The sequence below is a fragment of the Zophobas morio genome, unplaced genomic scaffold (assembly GCF_036711695.1).
Source record: "Zophobas morio isolate AGI-343-1 ecotype UQ-CSIRO unplaced genomic scaffold, CSIRO_AGI_Zmor_V1 ptg000010l, whole genome shotgun sequence".
NCBI lineage: Eukaryota > Metazoa > Arthropoda > Insecta > Coleoptera > Tenebrionidae > Zophobas > Zophobas morio.
The window spans coordinates 5,093,859-5,112,821 of NW_026972115.1; the positions used below are offsets into that span (position 1 = coordinate 5,093,859).

Sequence of the window (18,963 nt, forward strand, 5' to 3'; positions counted from 1 at the left end):
ACTATCTGCGGTACTTCAAACCGTCAATTCTAGACTTTTCTCGCCACTCTAAATCGGGTCTCCACCGACTTAACCGTCTCTATGTTGTGAAATTTTAATATTATTAAGTGGATCTAATAGTTTTATCGCACCATTAAAGCTAATCTAAAGTTGAGTACTGTAATTTGGCGATCCGACGTGAGATTTCTTTAACTTCATTTACGTTACGACTTATCCCATCAACCAAAAGCGAAAATTTTTATGATAATGTAAATAAATTGTTCCTCGTAGAAGCGTGAAATCATTAATACATCCTGGAAACAAAGTAGGTATATAAATTAATAATAACAATCCGGCAAAACCTATAGGTTATAGCGCACTCTTTGATAAATATAATTTCGTTAAGATTAATTACCATTGTTTCTTTTCTTCATTGATAAACCACCAAAAATATCCAGGATTATTTGATATGCTATTATTAACATTAGCAAATAAGAATTCTACGATTTTCACAAGTTCCCTGCATTGGCCTCTAGTGATTTTAAAATCGCGTATATCACACAGGGCACAGTTTTCGAAGATCTTTGGCGAAATCCGCACAAGAGCACAAGACGAAGATCGCTTATTCATGAAAACGGGATCAATGTGGCATTTGATATTTCGTTATTCTTCACTGCCGTCGCTCATTTTAAAAGGTTGCCTGAATTATCGAAATAGCCAGCGTTTACTATTGTCATGAATTAATCAACACAACTACTGACGATATTGAGGACGAAAGCGATGTTTTCGTGGGCGGAATTTTAAAACCAAGACCCGCATGCAAGGAACATTGCTGTTGCAAATAATACAATTAAAAGAGTTCACACAACCGAAGTCTGTGGGCAATATTTTGCCCAACAATGAAAAACTGGTCGAAGGTTATTCGAATAAGACTTCTCTCGGCTTTGCAATGCTAGTGTAAACGGTTGCTTTACAATTTCTATGTTTTTGCGGAAATGTGGATGCCTCAGGAACAACTCAAATACAGGAGAATAATTATTCTATAAAATTTTAGTTACAGTTTTACCATCTACATGATAGTCCTAACATACATGTAAAATTTGACAACAATCGGTCCAGTAGTTTCGGATATTATCTGTATAATAAAAGCTTGGACAGACGGCAGACAGACAGGCGGAAACGGGAGACCTATTTTTCCATACTCAATTACCGATAGACCCTATATACCTACTTCCTTACCTTACGCTTGGATACCAATCAAATTAAAATTGAAATTTTGAGTAATTAAAAGTAAAAAAATTGAAAAATTATAAAATTACAATCTAATGGGAAAACTATGTATAAACTCGAAAATTTATTAAACTAAATTGCAAAATTAGACAGTCGAAAAATTGAAAAATCAAAAAAGTAGGAAATCGAAACAATGAAACTCGGGTAATTGAAAAATCGCATACCTTTAAAAACGAAAAATTGTAAAATAATTAAACTAGAAAGTCAAAAACTTGAAAAATTAAAATCGAAATTTTGGATAATTTTAAAATCGAAAATCTGAAAACGGAAAAATAAAAAATTGAAGAACTGATTCATTAAAAACTAGACAATTGAGAATTCGAAAAATTGTAAAAATATGAAACAGAAAACTCAAATTGCAACATTACAACACTTAAAACGCGTATAATTTTAAAATTGAAAAATCAGGCAATTGTACATAAAATAAAAATTACAAAATTAGAAAATCGAAAAATTGCAAATCAAAAACTTAGAAACTTGGGAAATTTTGAAACAGTTAAAATAAAAAAAATAAGAAATCGAAACACTGAAATTCGGGTAATTGAAAAATCAAAAACTGAAAAATCGGATACCTTTAAAACCGAAAAATCGTAAAATAATTAATTGGAGAACGAAAAACTTGAAGCTTTGTGCAAATCCAAAATGGGAAAATTGGATAATTTTACAATCGAAAAATTATTGAACTGCAAAAATGAATAAAACTAATTGTAAAATCATATGCACTAAAATTGAAACATCATTCAGTTAAAAAATCAAAAAACTGAAAAATTTGATAACTGTAAAATCTAAAAATTTTGAAATCGCAAAAATTCTAAAATTCAAATGTCAAGCAATTGAGAAATGAAAAATAGAAAAATTTAAAAATTTGTAAAAATACACAAAATTGAAAAATTGGCCTAAAGTTTTTTAGACAAAACTAGCGCCCCTGGAATACAACAGTCCAGCTTTCTAAAAAATTATCACATTTAATTTTTTATAATAACCCTATAACTTAAAATAAGTTATATATGCAATCTTAAAGTAAAGGTAAAGAAGCATGATATGTGTATGTTTCAAGTGAGTGTTTTAATGACAAAATTAAAAAATTGTAAGATAATAAAATTAAAAAAACAGAAAAAGAGTAAATTGGAAATCGAAATTTTGAAATATTAAAAATCAAAAAATTAGGAAATCGAAACAATGAAATTCGGGTAATGGAAAAATCAAAAACTGAAAAATCGGATACCTTCAAAAACGGAAAAAAAATTAATAAGTTGAAAAATTAAAATAGAAATTTTGAACAATAAAAAATCAAAAAATTGTACAATTTTAAAATTGAAAAATTGGATAATTGTAAAATCGAAAATTATTAAACTATACAAATGGCAAATTGCATAATTATTAAATTGAAAAATAGAACATTAGAAAAATGAAAAACCGAAAAATTGAAAATTTGATGACTGTAGAATCAATACTAATTATGTTCCGAAAATGTCAAAAGTGCCAAACTCTGTCTTGAAAAACCGAAAGACTGAAGAATGGAATTGAAAATTTGAGAAGTCGAAAAAAAAACTGACAAGTCTAAAAATTGAAAAATGTAAAAATTGAAAATTCGAATATCGAATAATCGAAAAGTAAAAAAATTGAAAAGTCTAAAACTGAGGACTGGAAAAATTGAATAAATCACAAATCTAAATGAAATGAAACCAACTGAAAAAAATCGAAAATTCGAAAAATGAATTAATAGAAAACTGGAAAATCCAAGAAATCGGAAAACCGAAAATCTAAAATCTAAAAATCCGAGAATCGAAATATAGAAAAAAAAGAAATACAGAAAGTCGAAAATTCTAAAATCGAAAAAGCGAATATCGAAAAAAAAATCAAAAAATCAGAAAACCAACTGAAAAATCGAACATTCAAAAAATCTGAAAATTGAAGAAATAAAAAATTACAAAATCCGAATATTCAAAAATTTGAAAAATACAAAATTTAGGAACTGAATTCTAAATAAATTGAAAATTTGAAAGTTTGAAAAATTAAAATTGAAAACTCGAAAAATTGCAAATTGAACAATCGAAACAAAAATGTAAAAATTCTAAAAACAAAAAATTCAATAATTCAAACATTTTAACTTCAAAACTCGAAAAATTGAACCAACAAGGAACTGAAAGATCCAAAAAATTGAAAATCTAACAAATGAAGAAATGAAAAATTAAAAAAATCAAACAATTCAAAATCTGTAAATATAAAAATTGAAATTGAAAACTAGAAAAATTATACAAAATTGAAAAACAAAAAGTTTAAGAAATAAAACTATTCAAAAGTTGGAAAATTGAAAAAACAAAAAGCGCAAAATCGAAAAATCTGAAGAAATGAAAAATTCAAAAATTCAAAAATCAAAAAATTCAAAAATTTAGACTTGAAAATCGAAAATTTGAAGAAACAAAAAACTAGATCTCGAAAAATTGAAGAAAGGAAAAATCAAAAAACCAGAAAAACTGAAAAATTGAACATCTGAAAAATCTAAAAAATGAAGAAATAAAAAATTACAAAATCCAAATATTCAAAAATTTAAAAATACAAAATTTAAGAACTGAATTCTAAATAAATTGAAAATTTGAATGTTTGAAAAATTAAAATTGCAAATTGAACAATCGAAACAAAAATGTAAAAATTCTAAAGTTGACATAACAAAAAATTCAATGGTTCAAACATTTTAACTTCAAAACTCGAAAAATTGAAAATCTAAAAAATGAAGAAATGAAAAATTTTAAAAATCAAACAATTCAAAATCTGTAAACTTAAAAATTGAAATTGAAAACTAGAAAAATTATAAAAAAAACCAAAAAACAAAAAATTTAAGAAATAAAAATATTCAAAAGTTGGAAAATTGAAAAAACAAAAAGCCCAAAATCGAAAAATCTGAAGAAATAAAAAATTCAAAAATTCAAAAGCTGAAAAATCAAAAAATTAAAAAAATTAGATTTGAAAATCGAAAATTTGAAGAAACAAAAAACTAAAGATCGAAAAATTGAAGAAGGGAATATTCAAAAAATCAGAAAAACTGAAAAATTGAACATTTGAAAAATCTAAAAATTGAAGGAATGAAAAATTACAAAATCCAAATATTCAAAAATTAAAAAATATAAAATTTTGGAACTAAATTCTAAATAAATTGAAAATCAAAAAAAATCAAAAAAATGAAGAAACGAATAAAAAAATAAAAAGGTTGAAAATTTTAATATCGCATAATCGAAAAGTAAAAAATTTGAAGAACTGAGGAGTGGAAAAATTAACAAAATCGCAAATCGAAAATTTCAAAAATCGAAGACTTGAAAAATTGAAAAATCTCTAAAACTTCATTAAAAATTGGACAATTGAGAAATCGAAAAATTGTAAAAATATGAAACTGAAAACTAAAAAAAAATGCAAAATTACAACACTGAAAAATCGTATAATTTTCACATTGAAAAATCATCAATTGTTAAACAGAAAAATTACAAAATTGGAAAATCGAAAAATTGTAAAATCATGAAATTAAAAATTAAAAAAGAGAAAATTGGAAATCGAAATTTTGAAATATTAAAAATTAATTTTTCTTCAATTTTTCATTTTTTTTGTTCCTGAATTTTTTCGAGTTTTGAAGTTTAAATTTAATTTTCCAATTTTTCAATACAATTTCTAGATTTTGCAATTTTTCGATTTGAGTTCTCGAGTTTTCAATTTTTAATTTTTCCATTTGCCATTTTTCTTTCAGTTTTTACTTTCTTAATTTTTACAATTTTTCAATGTTCCGATTTTATAATTGTTTGTTTTTTCAATTTTTCGGTTCGTCAGTTTTTCAATTTGCAATTTATCAATTTTCCGTTTTTTTTTTTCTTTAATTTTACGATATCTCTTCGAGTTTTCATTTTTAAATTTTCCAGTTCTGCGATTTTCTAACTTTTGGACGTTTCAATTTAACGATTTTGCAGTTTTTCGATTGAGATTTCACGAGTTTTCCATTTTTAATTTTTCAATTTTTAGATTTTTCAGTTTTCGAAAAAAAAGCACAAGTTACTACGTGATTTACATTCGGAATACAGTCCAAAATTATTGAATAATAGATTGACTTTATGTTTTTTATTATATCTTTCCTAATCAGACGAGGGGCGGAGTTTAATTATTTAATATTATGTATATTATTTCTCTAGAAAATTCTACCCTTTTTAAAATATATTTCATATGATAATTTCTTGTAGAAAAATGAGGATTTTGCGACTAAACTCCGACCTTCAGCGCATGATGAATAAAACATTCATCACAATGGAGTAGGGGGGTGGGGTGGGGGGCTTATATTTTGTACATTTTTTCTTAATATACGAAGTCTTCTTTTCCCAACAAGAAACTGATTAAACTGTAAAAACGACAAATTTCATAATTATTAAATTGAAAAATAGAACAATTGAAAAATGAAAAATCGAAAAATTGAAAAATCAAAGGATTCCAAAATCGCAAAATTGAAAAATTTGATAACTGAAAAATCAAATACCGAACAACTGGACAATTGAAAAACCAATTACTTGAATGTTCCACTAAATTGATGCATGCACCCACATGAAAATCCGAAGCATACGAAACCTCACGTTTCTGAACCACTCGTCCAATCCACCTCGCTCTTCCTCGATTATTCGAAACCACCCACCCACTAACCCCGACTGCCCACCCCCATTTTTCCGGCTCGAATTCCAGCCTTCGGCCCAACAATTTCCCCTCGACACTGATTGAATTTAATACATAAATAATTGCGAGCTTTTTCGGGAGCCCTGACGGCAAAATGTCGATAAAGGCTTTCGTGATGTGAGCGACCTTGCAGGATCGATGGAAGTCGCGACCCTCCGACAGCGGTGGCAGTCTGCAAGACGCCGTGCCAGTTTGATTCGTTCTCACATAGGGACGTCCGAATTGATTATTTTGACAAAACGCTTCTTTTCCTCCCACGTGATCCATGACTGGCAAAAATGGGTCAAAGAGTGCATAGCGTGCTTGATAAATTTCGTCGAGTGGGTCAAAGTTGACAGTAAGAAAATATCGCGACGATGTAAGACTGCTTGTTACTAGCTGTCCCAGACGGGAGTTTTATCATTTGACGTCACGCCTGGGCGTACACTGAGAAAAATCGTTTGTGTAGATAAGGACGATTGTAATTCTTTCGGCAAATATAAAACAATAACGGAGGTTTTGGCGAGTTTGGACCATTCATCCTTTAACGCCAAGGCAAATAAATAACACGGGGCATAGTAACGTACGGAAATTCCAAAGCTTTAAATAAATAGTAGAACCAACTGGGGAGCGCATTTGGGGAACGATTCTTTTTATTAATTAAAATACAAATAATAATTATTTACACAATTTTGTAATTATTATTATCTTAATCGTGCCAGGTGCAATGGGGTTTTCGCAACAAACACTCGACTTTTATCAACTAGATTTACAAATTTTCACTCTTTGAAAGAGTCGTGACGTGAATGCTGTAATCATATAAACTAATTTTGCTGATAAGGACAATTATTCAAAATAGATAAGATCATCGACGTTCACTGTGTTAAATTCAGAATTAAACAATTCAAAAAGATTTCTAACACAGAATTTATATAAATTTATCACTATTTTTGTAACTGAAATTCAAATGTCAAGTAAACATGGATTCGTTATCTAGAAAGTGACATAAACATTGAAATCACAAATAAAAAACGGTTTAATTGATGTCTACTATCTCAAACGGGTTTTAGATTTGGCTGATGTTTGCCGGAAGATAAATATCGCGAGTATTAACTTTAATTAATTTACTAACAATGATTTGTATTTGTTATTGTCATTAAAGTTCTGATTATTACACTCCGTTAACGTTTATTTATTCCGATAAATTTACGTGGTTTACATCTATTTTCACAGTTGGTATTGATTATTTTACAATTTCTTCTTGCATGATACAACACGGAAAATCCAACTCAAATTGTAGTGCGGTTGCTGCCTTTAAATAATTTAAAGTAGCCCTAAGGTAAAACCCAATCAATATATTGACCACCAGACGATCCGAAGAAGTTTAGATTATTGGAAAATTTATAAATCGAGAAATTGAACAATCTAAAAATTAAACAATTTAAAAATCGAAACATCAAGGAAAACAAAAAATTAACGGAACATCTAGAACTTAAAAATTGAAAAATTAAAATACCTATCGAAAAACTGAAAAACCGAGAAATCGAAACATCAAAAAATGGAAAAATTGAAGAACCGAAACATTGCAAAATCTCAGAACGGAAATACTGAAAAACTGAAAAATGGAAGGAAAATTGAAAAATCAAAAAAGTGAAAAAATTCAAAACTGAAATCTTGAAAAACTGAAAAATGGAAAGAAAATTGAAGAATCGGAAAAGTGAAAAAATCCAAAACTGAAACATTGAAAAATCCAGAAATCGTACAATTGAAAAATCACAATTGAAGAAAGAATTGAAAAATCAAGAAATCGAGAAATGGGAAAATCAAAAAATCAGTTAATCGAAAAATTGAAAAATCGAAAAATTTAGAAACGTCAAAAATTGAAAACTGAAAAATAAAAAAAATTAAAAATCGTAAAACTGAAATATCGTAAAGTTAATAAATTGAAAAACTGAAAATTTTTGAAAAAAAAATCGTTTCAAAAACTAAAAATTCAAAAAATCGACAAATTGAACAATCAAAAAATTGGTCTAAAGAGTTTAGACAGTACTTCCCTCGCTGTCGGAAACTTGACGACTGCATGCCTATTGTGTTTTTTTTTCTCATTACATTTTTGTAGTGGGAATTTAAAAAAAAATTGCGATGACGTCATCAACATTTTTGCAAGGACACGTATATCAATTGGGATAGATGTTGAATACTAAGAATAAAATTATTATGTTCTCAAATTTTCGGGAAAATGAATTGGGTCGTTTTGAATATTGATTTCTTATAATCAATAAAATAACGAAACAATACGTATCAGAGGCAACTGAAAATCGTGTATGTATAAACATTCTTAATTTAAGATGACAGGCGTAACAGCATACGTGAGAGTCAAACAGAGAAACTGTAAACAAAACGACCATCGGTTTTATTGCTTCGACTTCCGCTTATTATATAAAACATTGGGTTTTATTTTAATTCTTGACGGTGAAATTCACAATTGGTTGATTATAAACATGTCTATTTCACATTCGCGGAACCAAGTGAGCGCATAAAACAAATGCAGGTCTGTAATGTTAAAGTCGATGTAAATAAGCGTGCTACCCTTATGTTTCAACCGAGTTTTTCCTTTAACAAATTTTGTGTCTACCAAATTGGGTTGGTTGAGGTGTAATACTAATAATAAGTGTTGCCTTTAATTTAATCAATAAAATAAATTGACTTCATTAATTTTTTTGAACCACCTCTTAAGAAAATCTAAAAAATATGAATGGAATGATAAATCACAAGTAGAAACTCATCATATTTTTTGCATTTTAGATAGGATTTATTCAGCAAAATTTAAGGGTGACGTCATCAATTTTTTTAGGAGGGATGGACAAATACATTTTGAACAAAAGTTTACCATGCTTATAATAACTTTAAAATATTCCCAAGATTTCAAAGCATTCGGTTTTGTAATTCCTAATTAAATCGATAAAATAAATTCACGCCTTCATTAATTTTTTTGAGTCACCCTGCATATGCAAATCCAAAAATATGAATGGAATGATAAATCACAAGTACAGACTCATCATATTTTGTACATTTTAGATATGATTTATTCGGCAAACTTTCGAGCTGACGTCATCAAGTTTTTGGAGGGGATAAGCAAATATATTTTGACTAAACATTTGTTATGCTCTTTATGACCTTAAAACATCTGCAAGATTTCAGAGCACTCGGTTTTGTAGTTCCTGATTACATCAATAAAATATATTTACGCATTCATTAATTTTTTTGAGTCACCCTGTATATGCAAATCGAAAAAATTTGAATGGAATGATAAATCACAAGAAGAGACTCACCATATTTTGTACATTTTAGATAGGATTTATTCCACAAACTTTTGAGCTGACGTCATCAAGTTTTTGGAGGGGATAAGCAAATATTTTTTGACTAAAAATTTATGATGCTCTTTATAGCCTTCAAACATCTGCAACATTTCAAAGCATTCTGGTTAGCAGATTAAAAATAAATTTCAAAATGTTGTTTTATAATTTTGATTTTTTTTCCAAAAATCTGGACGTTTCGGGTGAAAAGTCGATTCAGAGTTGTAAACTACATGTGTAGGACTATGTTATTTTATACAATTGAAAACCCATTTACTATGTACAATTTTGAAGTGACGTCATCGCATTAGTGGTGGGGATGATTAGACAAATTTTGGTTAGCGTTTTACCATCTACATGATATTCTTAATATAAGTACAAAATTTCACAACAATCGGTCGAGTACTTTCGGAGATTATCTGTCTAATAAAAATCCGGGACAACAGACGGACAGACGGACAGACGGACGGACAGACGGACGGACAGACGGACAGACAGACGGAAATGGGAGACCTATTTCTTCGTCTTCTAGGGGTCATGAAAGATCGAGAAAACGTAAAAGTAGAGAGTCGGCCGACGGACTCGATTACAATACTTCCTTTGCTTACGCTCGGGAAGTAAAAATCAAAACATTGAAATCCCAGTAAGTTGATACATAGGAAAATTTAAAAAACAAAAATTTTAAAAATCCAAGAATTGAACAACAAAAAAAATCTAAGCCTGAAAACTCAGAAAATTGAATGATCGAGAACAAAAAATCTAAAATTTAAAAATTCGACAAATTGAAAAATCATGGAACTGAAAAATCGAAAAGTCGAGATAGTGAGAAATCTAAAAACCTAAAACTTTAAACACTGAAAAATTAAAATATCGAAAAATTTAAAAACCGAGAAAACACAATATCAAAAATCTGAAAAATTGAAGAAACGAAATATTGCAAAATTCCAAAGCTGAAATATTGAAAAACCTAAAAATGGAAGGAAAATTAAAGAATCGAAACAGTGAAAAAATCCCAAACTGAAACATTGAAAAATTGAGAAATGGGAAAATAAAAAAAATTGGTCTAAAGAGTTTAGACGGTACTTCCCTCGCTATCGGAAACGTGACGACTGCACGCCTATTATGTTTTTTTTTCACATTAGATTTCAAAGCATTCGGTTTTGTAGTTCTTGATTAAATCAATAAAATAAATTTGCGCATTCATTAAATTTTTTGTGTCACCCTGTATATCCGAAACCAAAAAATATGAATGTAATGATAAATTACAAGAAGAGACTCATCACATTTTGTAAACTTTAAATAGGATTATACGGCAAACTTTTGAGCTGACGTCATCAATTTTTTGGAGGGGATAAGCAAATATATTTGGACTAAAAATTTATTATGCTCTTTATAACCTTAAAACATTTGCAAGATTTCAAAGCATTGGGTTCTGCAGTTCTTGATTAAATCAATAAAATAAATTTACGCATTCATTAATTTTTGGGGTCATCCTGTATATGCAAATCCAAAAAACATGAATGGAATGATAAATCGCAAGAAGAGACTCATCATATTTTATACAATTTAGATAGGATTTATTCAGCAAAATTTTGAGGTGACGTCATCAATTTTTTAGAGGGGATAAGTAAATATATTGTGATTAAAACGGTCCTGGTTTAATAACAAAAAAATATTGTTCGTCTATAAAACAAGCTCGTCTTAGACAAAGTATTTGTAAAAAAATATGTCGTAAAAAAATTTACGTATGCTGGTTCCGACTGCGATTATGGTTTAAATACTTTTTAGAAAATCCTGTCATGGATGTACAAACATTTGTGACAGCCAAAGAGGTTTTTTTGGAAAATTATCTTTGAATTTAGACCAAATTGAAATAGACACTAGGCAACAGGCACATTTGGGCAAAAGAAAGAGAAATTAGGGTTACGGCTTCGAATTTTGGACGTATTTACAAACTTAGACCGACTACAGCAATAGCTAAAACTGTGGAGTCTCTGTTGTACAGTACATTTAGAGGTAACAGTCATACATACCATGGACAGCAAAGTGAGGAAAAAGCTGTCAAGTGTTTTGAAATAAATAAAAATATAAAAACTGAACTGTGTGGCTTGTTTATTTCAAAACAATTTCCTTTCTTGGCTGCTAGTCCAGACAGGGTTCTAGAGGATAGGAGTGCATTAGTCGAAATTAAATGCCCTTCAAAATCGCAAGATGTCTCCCGAAGAAGCGGTTAGAAAAAAATAATCAAATTTTGTACATTGACAGACAGAGAATTGAAACTAAAAAAAGAATCATGATTACTACTTTCAAGTCCAGGGACAAATGCTTGTTACGGGTATTTCACAAGTTTATTTTGTTGTATGGACACCCAAAGGAATAAATATAGAAAAAAATAATAAAGACGAAGAAATATATGAAAAAAGATGGCAGATTTTGCTTTGGTGCTTTATTGCCCGAAATAATTGATTCAAGAATAAAGAGGAACCTGCCTTTGCGAGAGATTTTTTTTAAATAAATAAAATTTGTTTCTATTTTTTTATGTACTTTAATAATTTATTAGGAGTATATTTTTCATCACCAAGACTTGCATATTTTTATTATAAATATATTTTGAAAATGATCTCTCGGCAAATGAAAACATATACGAGCACTTTTTTCGAGTAAACAATGAAGGGAGAAGTTACTGGGCGTAGGGCATTTTTAAAACACCTCCTTTCTGGGATAAGTAGTAGATACACTTAGCTACTTATGCGTGTTAAACAAAAGCTGTATTTTATATATTTTTTATTATTATTATAAATATGTTTATTAGTTTTATTAATTAAGAAACCAAATATATATTAACAATAATATTACAATGAATTTTTAGTAATCATGTGTATTGAATTCAGGATCCTGAGTGGAGTAAAAATATTATAGTTCCCCAGTTTTAATTCGGTTTTATGATAGTACCTCATTGCGTAAAAGTTAATTTCCTTAACAATAGATTACTACGGCCGGTCCTGGCGGCTTGTTATAAAGCTGAGTTCCTTGCCATAAATTAGAAAAATTGGTCTAAAGAGTTTAGACAGTACTTCCCTCGCTGTCGGAAACTTGACGACTGCATGCCTATTGTGTTTTTTTTCTCATTACATTTTTGTAGTGGGAATTTAAAAAAAAATTGCGATGACGTCATCAACATTTTTGCAAGGACACGTATATCAGTTGGGATAGATGTAGTGTAATGCTAAGAATAAAATTATTATATTCTCAAATTTTCGGGAAAATTAATTGGGTCGTTTGAATATTGATTTGTAATAATCAATAAAATAACGAAACAATTTACTCACGTATACCTACGTATCAGAGGCAACTGAAAATCGTGTCTGTATAAACATTCTTAATTTAAGATGACAGGCGTAACAGCATACATGAGAGCCAAACAGAGAAACTGTAAACAAAACGACCGTCGGTTTTATTGCTTCGACTTCCGCTTATTATATAAAACATTGGGTTTTATTTTAATTCTTGACGGTGAAATTCACAATTGGTTGATTATAAACATGTCTATTTCACATTCGCGGAATCAAGTGAACGCATAAAACAAATGCAGGTCTGTAATGTTAAAGTCGATGTAAATAAGCGTGCTACCCTTATGTTTCAACCGAGTTTTTCCTTTAACAAATTTTTTGTCTACCAAATTGGGTTGGTTGGGGTGTAATACTAATAATAAGTGTTGCCTTTAATTTAATCAATAAAATAAATTCACTTCATTAATTTTTTTGAACCACCTCTTAAGAAAATCTAAAAAATATGAATGGAATGATAAATCACAAGTACAAACTCATCATATTTTTTGCATTTTAGATAGGATTTATTCAGCAAAATTTAAGGGTGACGTCATCAATTTTTTTAGGAGGGATGAACAAATACATTTTGAACAAAAGTTTACCATGCTTATAATAACTTTAAAATATTCCCAAGATTTCAAAGCATTCGGTTTTGTAATTCCTGATTAAATCGATAAAATAAATTCACGCTTTCATTAATTTTTTTGAGTCACCCTGCATATGCAAATCCAAAAATATGAATGGAATGATAAATCACAAGTACAGACTCATCATATTTTGTACATTTTAGATACGATTTATTCGGCAAACTTTTGAGCTGACGTCATCAGTTTTTTGTAGAAGATAACCAAATATATTTTGACTAAAAATTTATTATGCTCTTTATAACCTTAAAACATCTGCAAGATTTCAAAGCATTCGGTTTTGTAGTTCCTGATTAAATCAATAAAATAAATTTACGAATTCATTAATTTTTTTGAGTCACCCTGTATATGCCAATCGAAAAAATTTGAATGGAATGATATATCACAAGAAGAGACTCATCATATTTTATACAATTTAGGTAGGATTTATTCAGCAAAATTTTGAGGTGACGTCATCAATTTTTTAGAGGGGATAAGTAAATATATTGTGATTAAAACGGTCTTGGTTTAATAACAAAAAAATGTTGTTCGTCTATAAAACAAGCTCGTCTTAGACAAAGTATTCGTAAAAAAGTATGTCGTAAAAAAATTTACGTATGCTGGTTCCGACTGCGATTATGGTTTAAATATTTTTTAGAAAATCCTGTCATGGATGTAGAAACATTTGTGACAGCCAAAGGGGTTTTTCTGAGAAAATTATCTTTGAATTTACACCAAACTGAAATAGACACTAGGCAACAGGCACATTTGGGCAAAAGAAAGAGAAATTAGGGTTACGACTTCAAATTTTGGACGTATTTACAAACTTAGACCGACTACAGCAATAGCTAAAACTGTGGAGTCTCTGTTGTACAGTACATTTAGAGGTAACAGTCATACATACCATGGACAGCAAAGTGAGGAAAAAGCTGTCAAGTGTTTTGAAATAAATAAAAATATAAAAACTGAACTGTGTGGCTTGTTTATTTCAAAACAATTTCCTTTCTTGGCTGCTAGTCCAGACAGGGTTCTAGAGGATAGGAGTGCATTAGTCGAAATTAAATGCCCTTCAAAATCGCAAGATTTGTCTCCCGAAGAAGCGGTTAGAAAAAAAATAATCAAATTTTGTACATTGACAGACAGAGAATTGAAACTAAAAAAAAATCATGATTACTACTTTCAAGTCCAGGGACAAATGCTTGTTACGGGTATTTCACAAGTTTATTTTGTTGTATGGACATCCAATGGAATAAATATAGAAAAAAATTATAAAGACGAAGAAATATATGAAAAAAGATGGCAGATTTTGCTTTGGTGCTTTATTGCCCGAAATAATTGATTCAAGAAGAGAGAGGAACCTGCCTTTGCGAGAGATTTTTTTAAAACACCTAAATAAAATTTGTTTCTATTTTTTTATGTACTTTAATAATTTATTAGGAGTATATTTTTCATCACCAAGACTTGCATATTTTTATTATAAATATATTTTGAAAATGATCTCTCGGCAAATGAAAACATATACGAGCACTTTTTTCGAGTAAACAATGAAGGGAGAAGTTACTGGGCGTAGGGCTTTTTTAAAACACCTCCTTTCTGGGATAAGTAGTAGATACACTTTGCTACTTATACGTGTTAAACAAAAGCTGTATTTTATATATTTTTTATTATTATTATAAATATGTTTATTAGTTTTATTAATTAAGAAACCAAATATATATTAACAATAATATTACAATGAATTTTTAGTAATCATGTGTATTGAATTCAGGATCCTGAGTGGAGTAAAAATATTATAGTTCCCCAGTTTTAATTCGGTTTTATGATAGTACCTCATTGGGTAAAAGTTAAATTCCTTAACAATAGATTACTACGGCCGGTCCTGGCGGCTTGTTATAAAACTGAGTTCCTTGCCATAAATTAGAAAAATCAGCCGAGAACTCTAACAATCAGCTTATGGTAGACCAGGCGATAAGCGTTTTACCTGAAAAGTCGCTTCCGTAAATTTTAGTGGCGCTCCTATCGGCAAAGTACTGAACTAACTGCTCAAATTCTGTCGAATTGATACCCATTATTTTCAATAACTGTTAGTTTTGGTTAAAAACTCTGCTAAACAATAGATCATTAATTTTCCTCTGATATTCCTGTTAAAACTATTCGACGTATTTTGCATTAATTTGTGGTATATTTTGATTTTAATAAACACATTATTATTTAAACAAATTGTACCACTAACAAACATTTAATGATTCTGCGCCCTGTAAAAAGTGATGTTTTATCCATGTGCGAATTTTCAAGCGATTTTATGATGGTTATGACTCAAAAAACTTGAAAAGAAAAATAAAATGGTGCTTTTTTACGATATTTCTCAGCCATATTTTTTTAGTTGATTGAACTTGTCTCTGCGCCCTAGAATATGCAAAAAGCTGCAGTTTGATGTATGACACATCTATATTAATATCATTTTTTCATACAAAAAACCAAAAAAATGTTATACCTCGTCTAGCGAGGAATCTTGACAAAATTTAAAGGGCATTGTGCTAAGTTATGCAACACAATATACACATATGAAGTGAAATGAAGGCGGTGTGTGCGCACAATCTTATTATTATTATGATTATTATTACATTATTTTATTCGTTAAATCGATTGTGAGGAAATTCTTCATCTGAATCGTCGCCAATTTCCATAGATAGAGGAAAAAGCGCTACCCAAGATGTGCAGATTTGGGGTCATAAATAAATATAATAAAAACATTGCTGACATTTAATCAATACCTACTTTCAAAGAAGAGCACAACCCTGCCTAGATAATCTTGATTTTCACTGGTTATCACTAAATTAAGTACGAAAAAGGGGGCTTCTTGTATTTCGATGCAACTTCAGCCATAATTTTTTATACTTTTGACAGTTCAAATTTCAAAGGCGACTAGATTTTCGAAATTTGAATTTTTTCTGCACAATCCCCATTTTATCAGGCGCTTATTTAATTAGTATTTACACATCTAGCGAAGTCCTAAATAATAATTAAAGTGGAATTAAGCGGTCAATTCGTGTCGTGAATCTTTGAAACCCGAAGCGACCGCATTAGTCACAGCGATAATTAATTCAATCAACGACACACCTCGACTTAATTACGCGCCGAGGATCGATTTCAATCCAAAATTCGGCGAATTTCCCCCTTGTGTCGTTCGGGGCGAGGGTTTAATTCAAAATTAACGCCTAATTGGGGCAATGCACCTGTTGTCATGTTGGCATTTCACCCCAATTGTCAACAAAAACACTGAATAGGCGTGGCCTTGGCAACCAGAACAACAATCCAGCGACCGTTATCTTATCAGGTGGAGTGCGCGAAAACGCGCTCCCACAACAATGCAATCATTTGAAAACACGAACGAACGCGTTTTACAAAAATCATTCACTTAGAAATCAAAAAAAATCACTCACCTCTTCCTTCATCTCGCTCTTCAAAGCCATCAGAACAACCTGGACGGACAGTGTGGCAAACGCAACGACACTAAATCAGGTGTTTCTTGGAATGGTAACGCGATTGTTGTGTTGATGGAGAGCGCCGGGGGCGGATTATATTTCGCGATGCATTCTTTACGTGGCAGGTGAGTGCTTGGTGGAAGATTAGCACGATTGTTTACTTTTGGGGGGACTTAACCTCAATCGGGGAGCCGGGTGAGGGTTGGTAGCACTGGCGACGCCAGAAGCGCGCGTTTCAAACAACGCAAAAATATGTTTAGAATTTTTGTTATTATTAGTATGACTGCATCGTTTTGGGTGTGGTAAATGAAACAGGTGGTGTTGAAATTAGGTTTTAATAGGTCATACTGAAATGTACAGCTGGGATGGTTATTGAAAACAAAACCAATGGCAAAGCACTTCTTTGACGTGGTTGCAGCGCTAGTCCTAAGGTACAGTATATACAGGCTACGAAGGTTGTTTAAAAAAAGATATAGCACATACAGTTAATATATTATTTGGCATATAAAATATCATTTCTTTAAGCTAGATCTTGAAATTTCTATGTAAAAAATCTGCAGTTATATCATCTACTCAAATATGTTGCATGTTACAAGTCTTCAAAATATTCTATATCAGTTGGATTTAACCGAATCATCAACGCAGTCATACAAAACGTTTCAATAAAAAAAAAAAGATCAAATCTAATAACGTCTGGTCTTAGTCTAGAAAACATCAAAATTGAAATATGTACAGCCGAATGATAAAACTGTCCCACACAATCGCAAAAACTTAAAAGACAACAACAATACCAGATGTCTATGACTAGGGAGATAAACTTAATGTGCAAGGTTGACGTAAATAAACTCACATTTGACGAACTACAGTAATCATCACAACACGCGAATTAAATGCAGAGTACCTCACGCGAAACTCTATCTTTTCAACTCTTCCCATAAATCGAACGTTCAATAAATATATGTAAATGAAGAATAGTAACAAAAACAACATTACACTTATATACAAATAAGACCTCTCTCCAAAGTGTAAACTCATCAAGCCCATAAACACGCATAATAACTCTACTTCAAAGAACAACGTTAAACTTAAAGCTGCAAATGTAAATTTGTTGTTTTTGTTTGTAAAATTCCCTCGCAAATGGCACTTAAATAAACTCCAGTGCGCCTAACCGATAAAAATGAACAACAGTAACATTAGTAAAAAGGTTAACTATAAAATTAACACAAAAGCAATAAGTGACTATATTTACTATATACAAAATTTCTCATTTTAGATCGTGTCATCACATTGGTTTGTAAACTTACTGCCAAATATAACACAAAAACTAACCTACGCATTCTCGAAATCATTAAGCTTATTATAAAATAAAAATGTGCTAAACTATCATCTGGAAGATTAACCGAAACTCTCAAAGGACTAGCTAGCTGAATTTTTTGGACTGGTCGGCACAGACGCGTTCTGCTGCGACCTACTTATGTATAATCTCAGTAACTTGACTTTGCTCCCGGTCAAGCACGAAATGTACGAGGACAGGCGCTCCTCGCCCACCGCCTTGTACAGCGCCACCATGCAGAAAATCGAACTCTTCCTCACGGCACTTTCCAGATGATCCGTGCTCTGAAAACAAACAAAGTCAAATTTGTAAACTTGCTGGCGACGTTGGAGTTGCTGGTCCCGCTGACGTTGCTTTGATGGTCAACTTTTGCCGTATTTAAAGGAAGAAAGTGGAGGATATGAATTGATTACTACAAAAATTTAACATTTTAGAATTTTTTGAGTTTCTTGATGCCGAAATAAGTGTGTACAGATTAAGGCCTGGTTTGGGACAGTTTTCATCCCATTTGAAATGTCCTGTAAAAACGAGAGAAATTGACTTAGGACGATGGTCCCCCTTATATTAAAATTTATTATTTTGAATTTATAACACAATTTTTGGTTTCTTTATTTCCCTTATTTTTTTGTTGTTTCTTTCGATTTACAATTCTTTGTTTATTCAATTTTTCAAATTTTCAGGCTTTCATTTTTTAATTCCATGGTTTTCCACGTTCTCGATTTTTATTTTTCATTTTCCCAATTTTTCAAGTTCTCGATTTTATATCACAAATTTTCATTTTTTCAATTCCTTTATTTTTTGTTGTTTCTTTCGAGTTTCCAATTTTTCGTTTCTTCAATTTTACGAATTTTCAGTTTCTCAATTTTTCATGTTCCCGATTTTTATTTT

General features: G+C 30.3%; 2 protein-coding genes across 12 annotated transcripts in view; both read right to left on the reverse strand.

Moving 5' to 3' along the window:
- Window positions 1–16,892, reverse strand: part of LOC135126230 (sodium/potassium-transporting ATPase subunit alpha) — a 106,995-nt gene extending 90,103 nt beyond the window's left edge. For 2 of the 5 annotated variants that reach the window (XM_064052111.1, XM_064052110.1), the window contains exon 1: window positions 16,701–16,892. In XM_064052111.1, the coding sequence (XP_063908181.1) occupies window positions 16,701–16,730 (30 nt within the window). In that variant the 5' untranslated portion in view covers window positions 16,731–16,892. The remainder of the gene's footprint in view (window positions 1–16,700) is intronic. The other 3 variants (XM_064052114.1, XM_064052109.1, XM_064052108.1) reach the window with 2 other exon arrangements.
- A 171-nt stretch (window positions 16,893–17,063) lies between these two features.
- The window catches only part of LOC135126232 (CLIP-associating protein), a 61,775-nt gene continuing 59,875 nt past the window's right edge, over window positions 17,064–18,963 (reverse strand). For all 7 annotated transcript variants that reach the window (XM_064052121.1, XM_064052125.1, XM_064052124.1 and 4 more), the window contains one exon: window positions 17,064–18,359. In XM_064052121.1, the coding sequence (XP_063908191.1) occupies window positions 18,159–18,359 (201 nt within the window). In that variant the 3' untranslated portion in view covers window positions 17,064–18,158. The remainder of the gene's footprint in view (window positions 18,360–18,963) is intronic.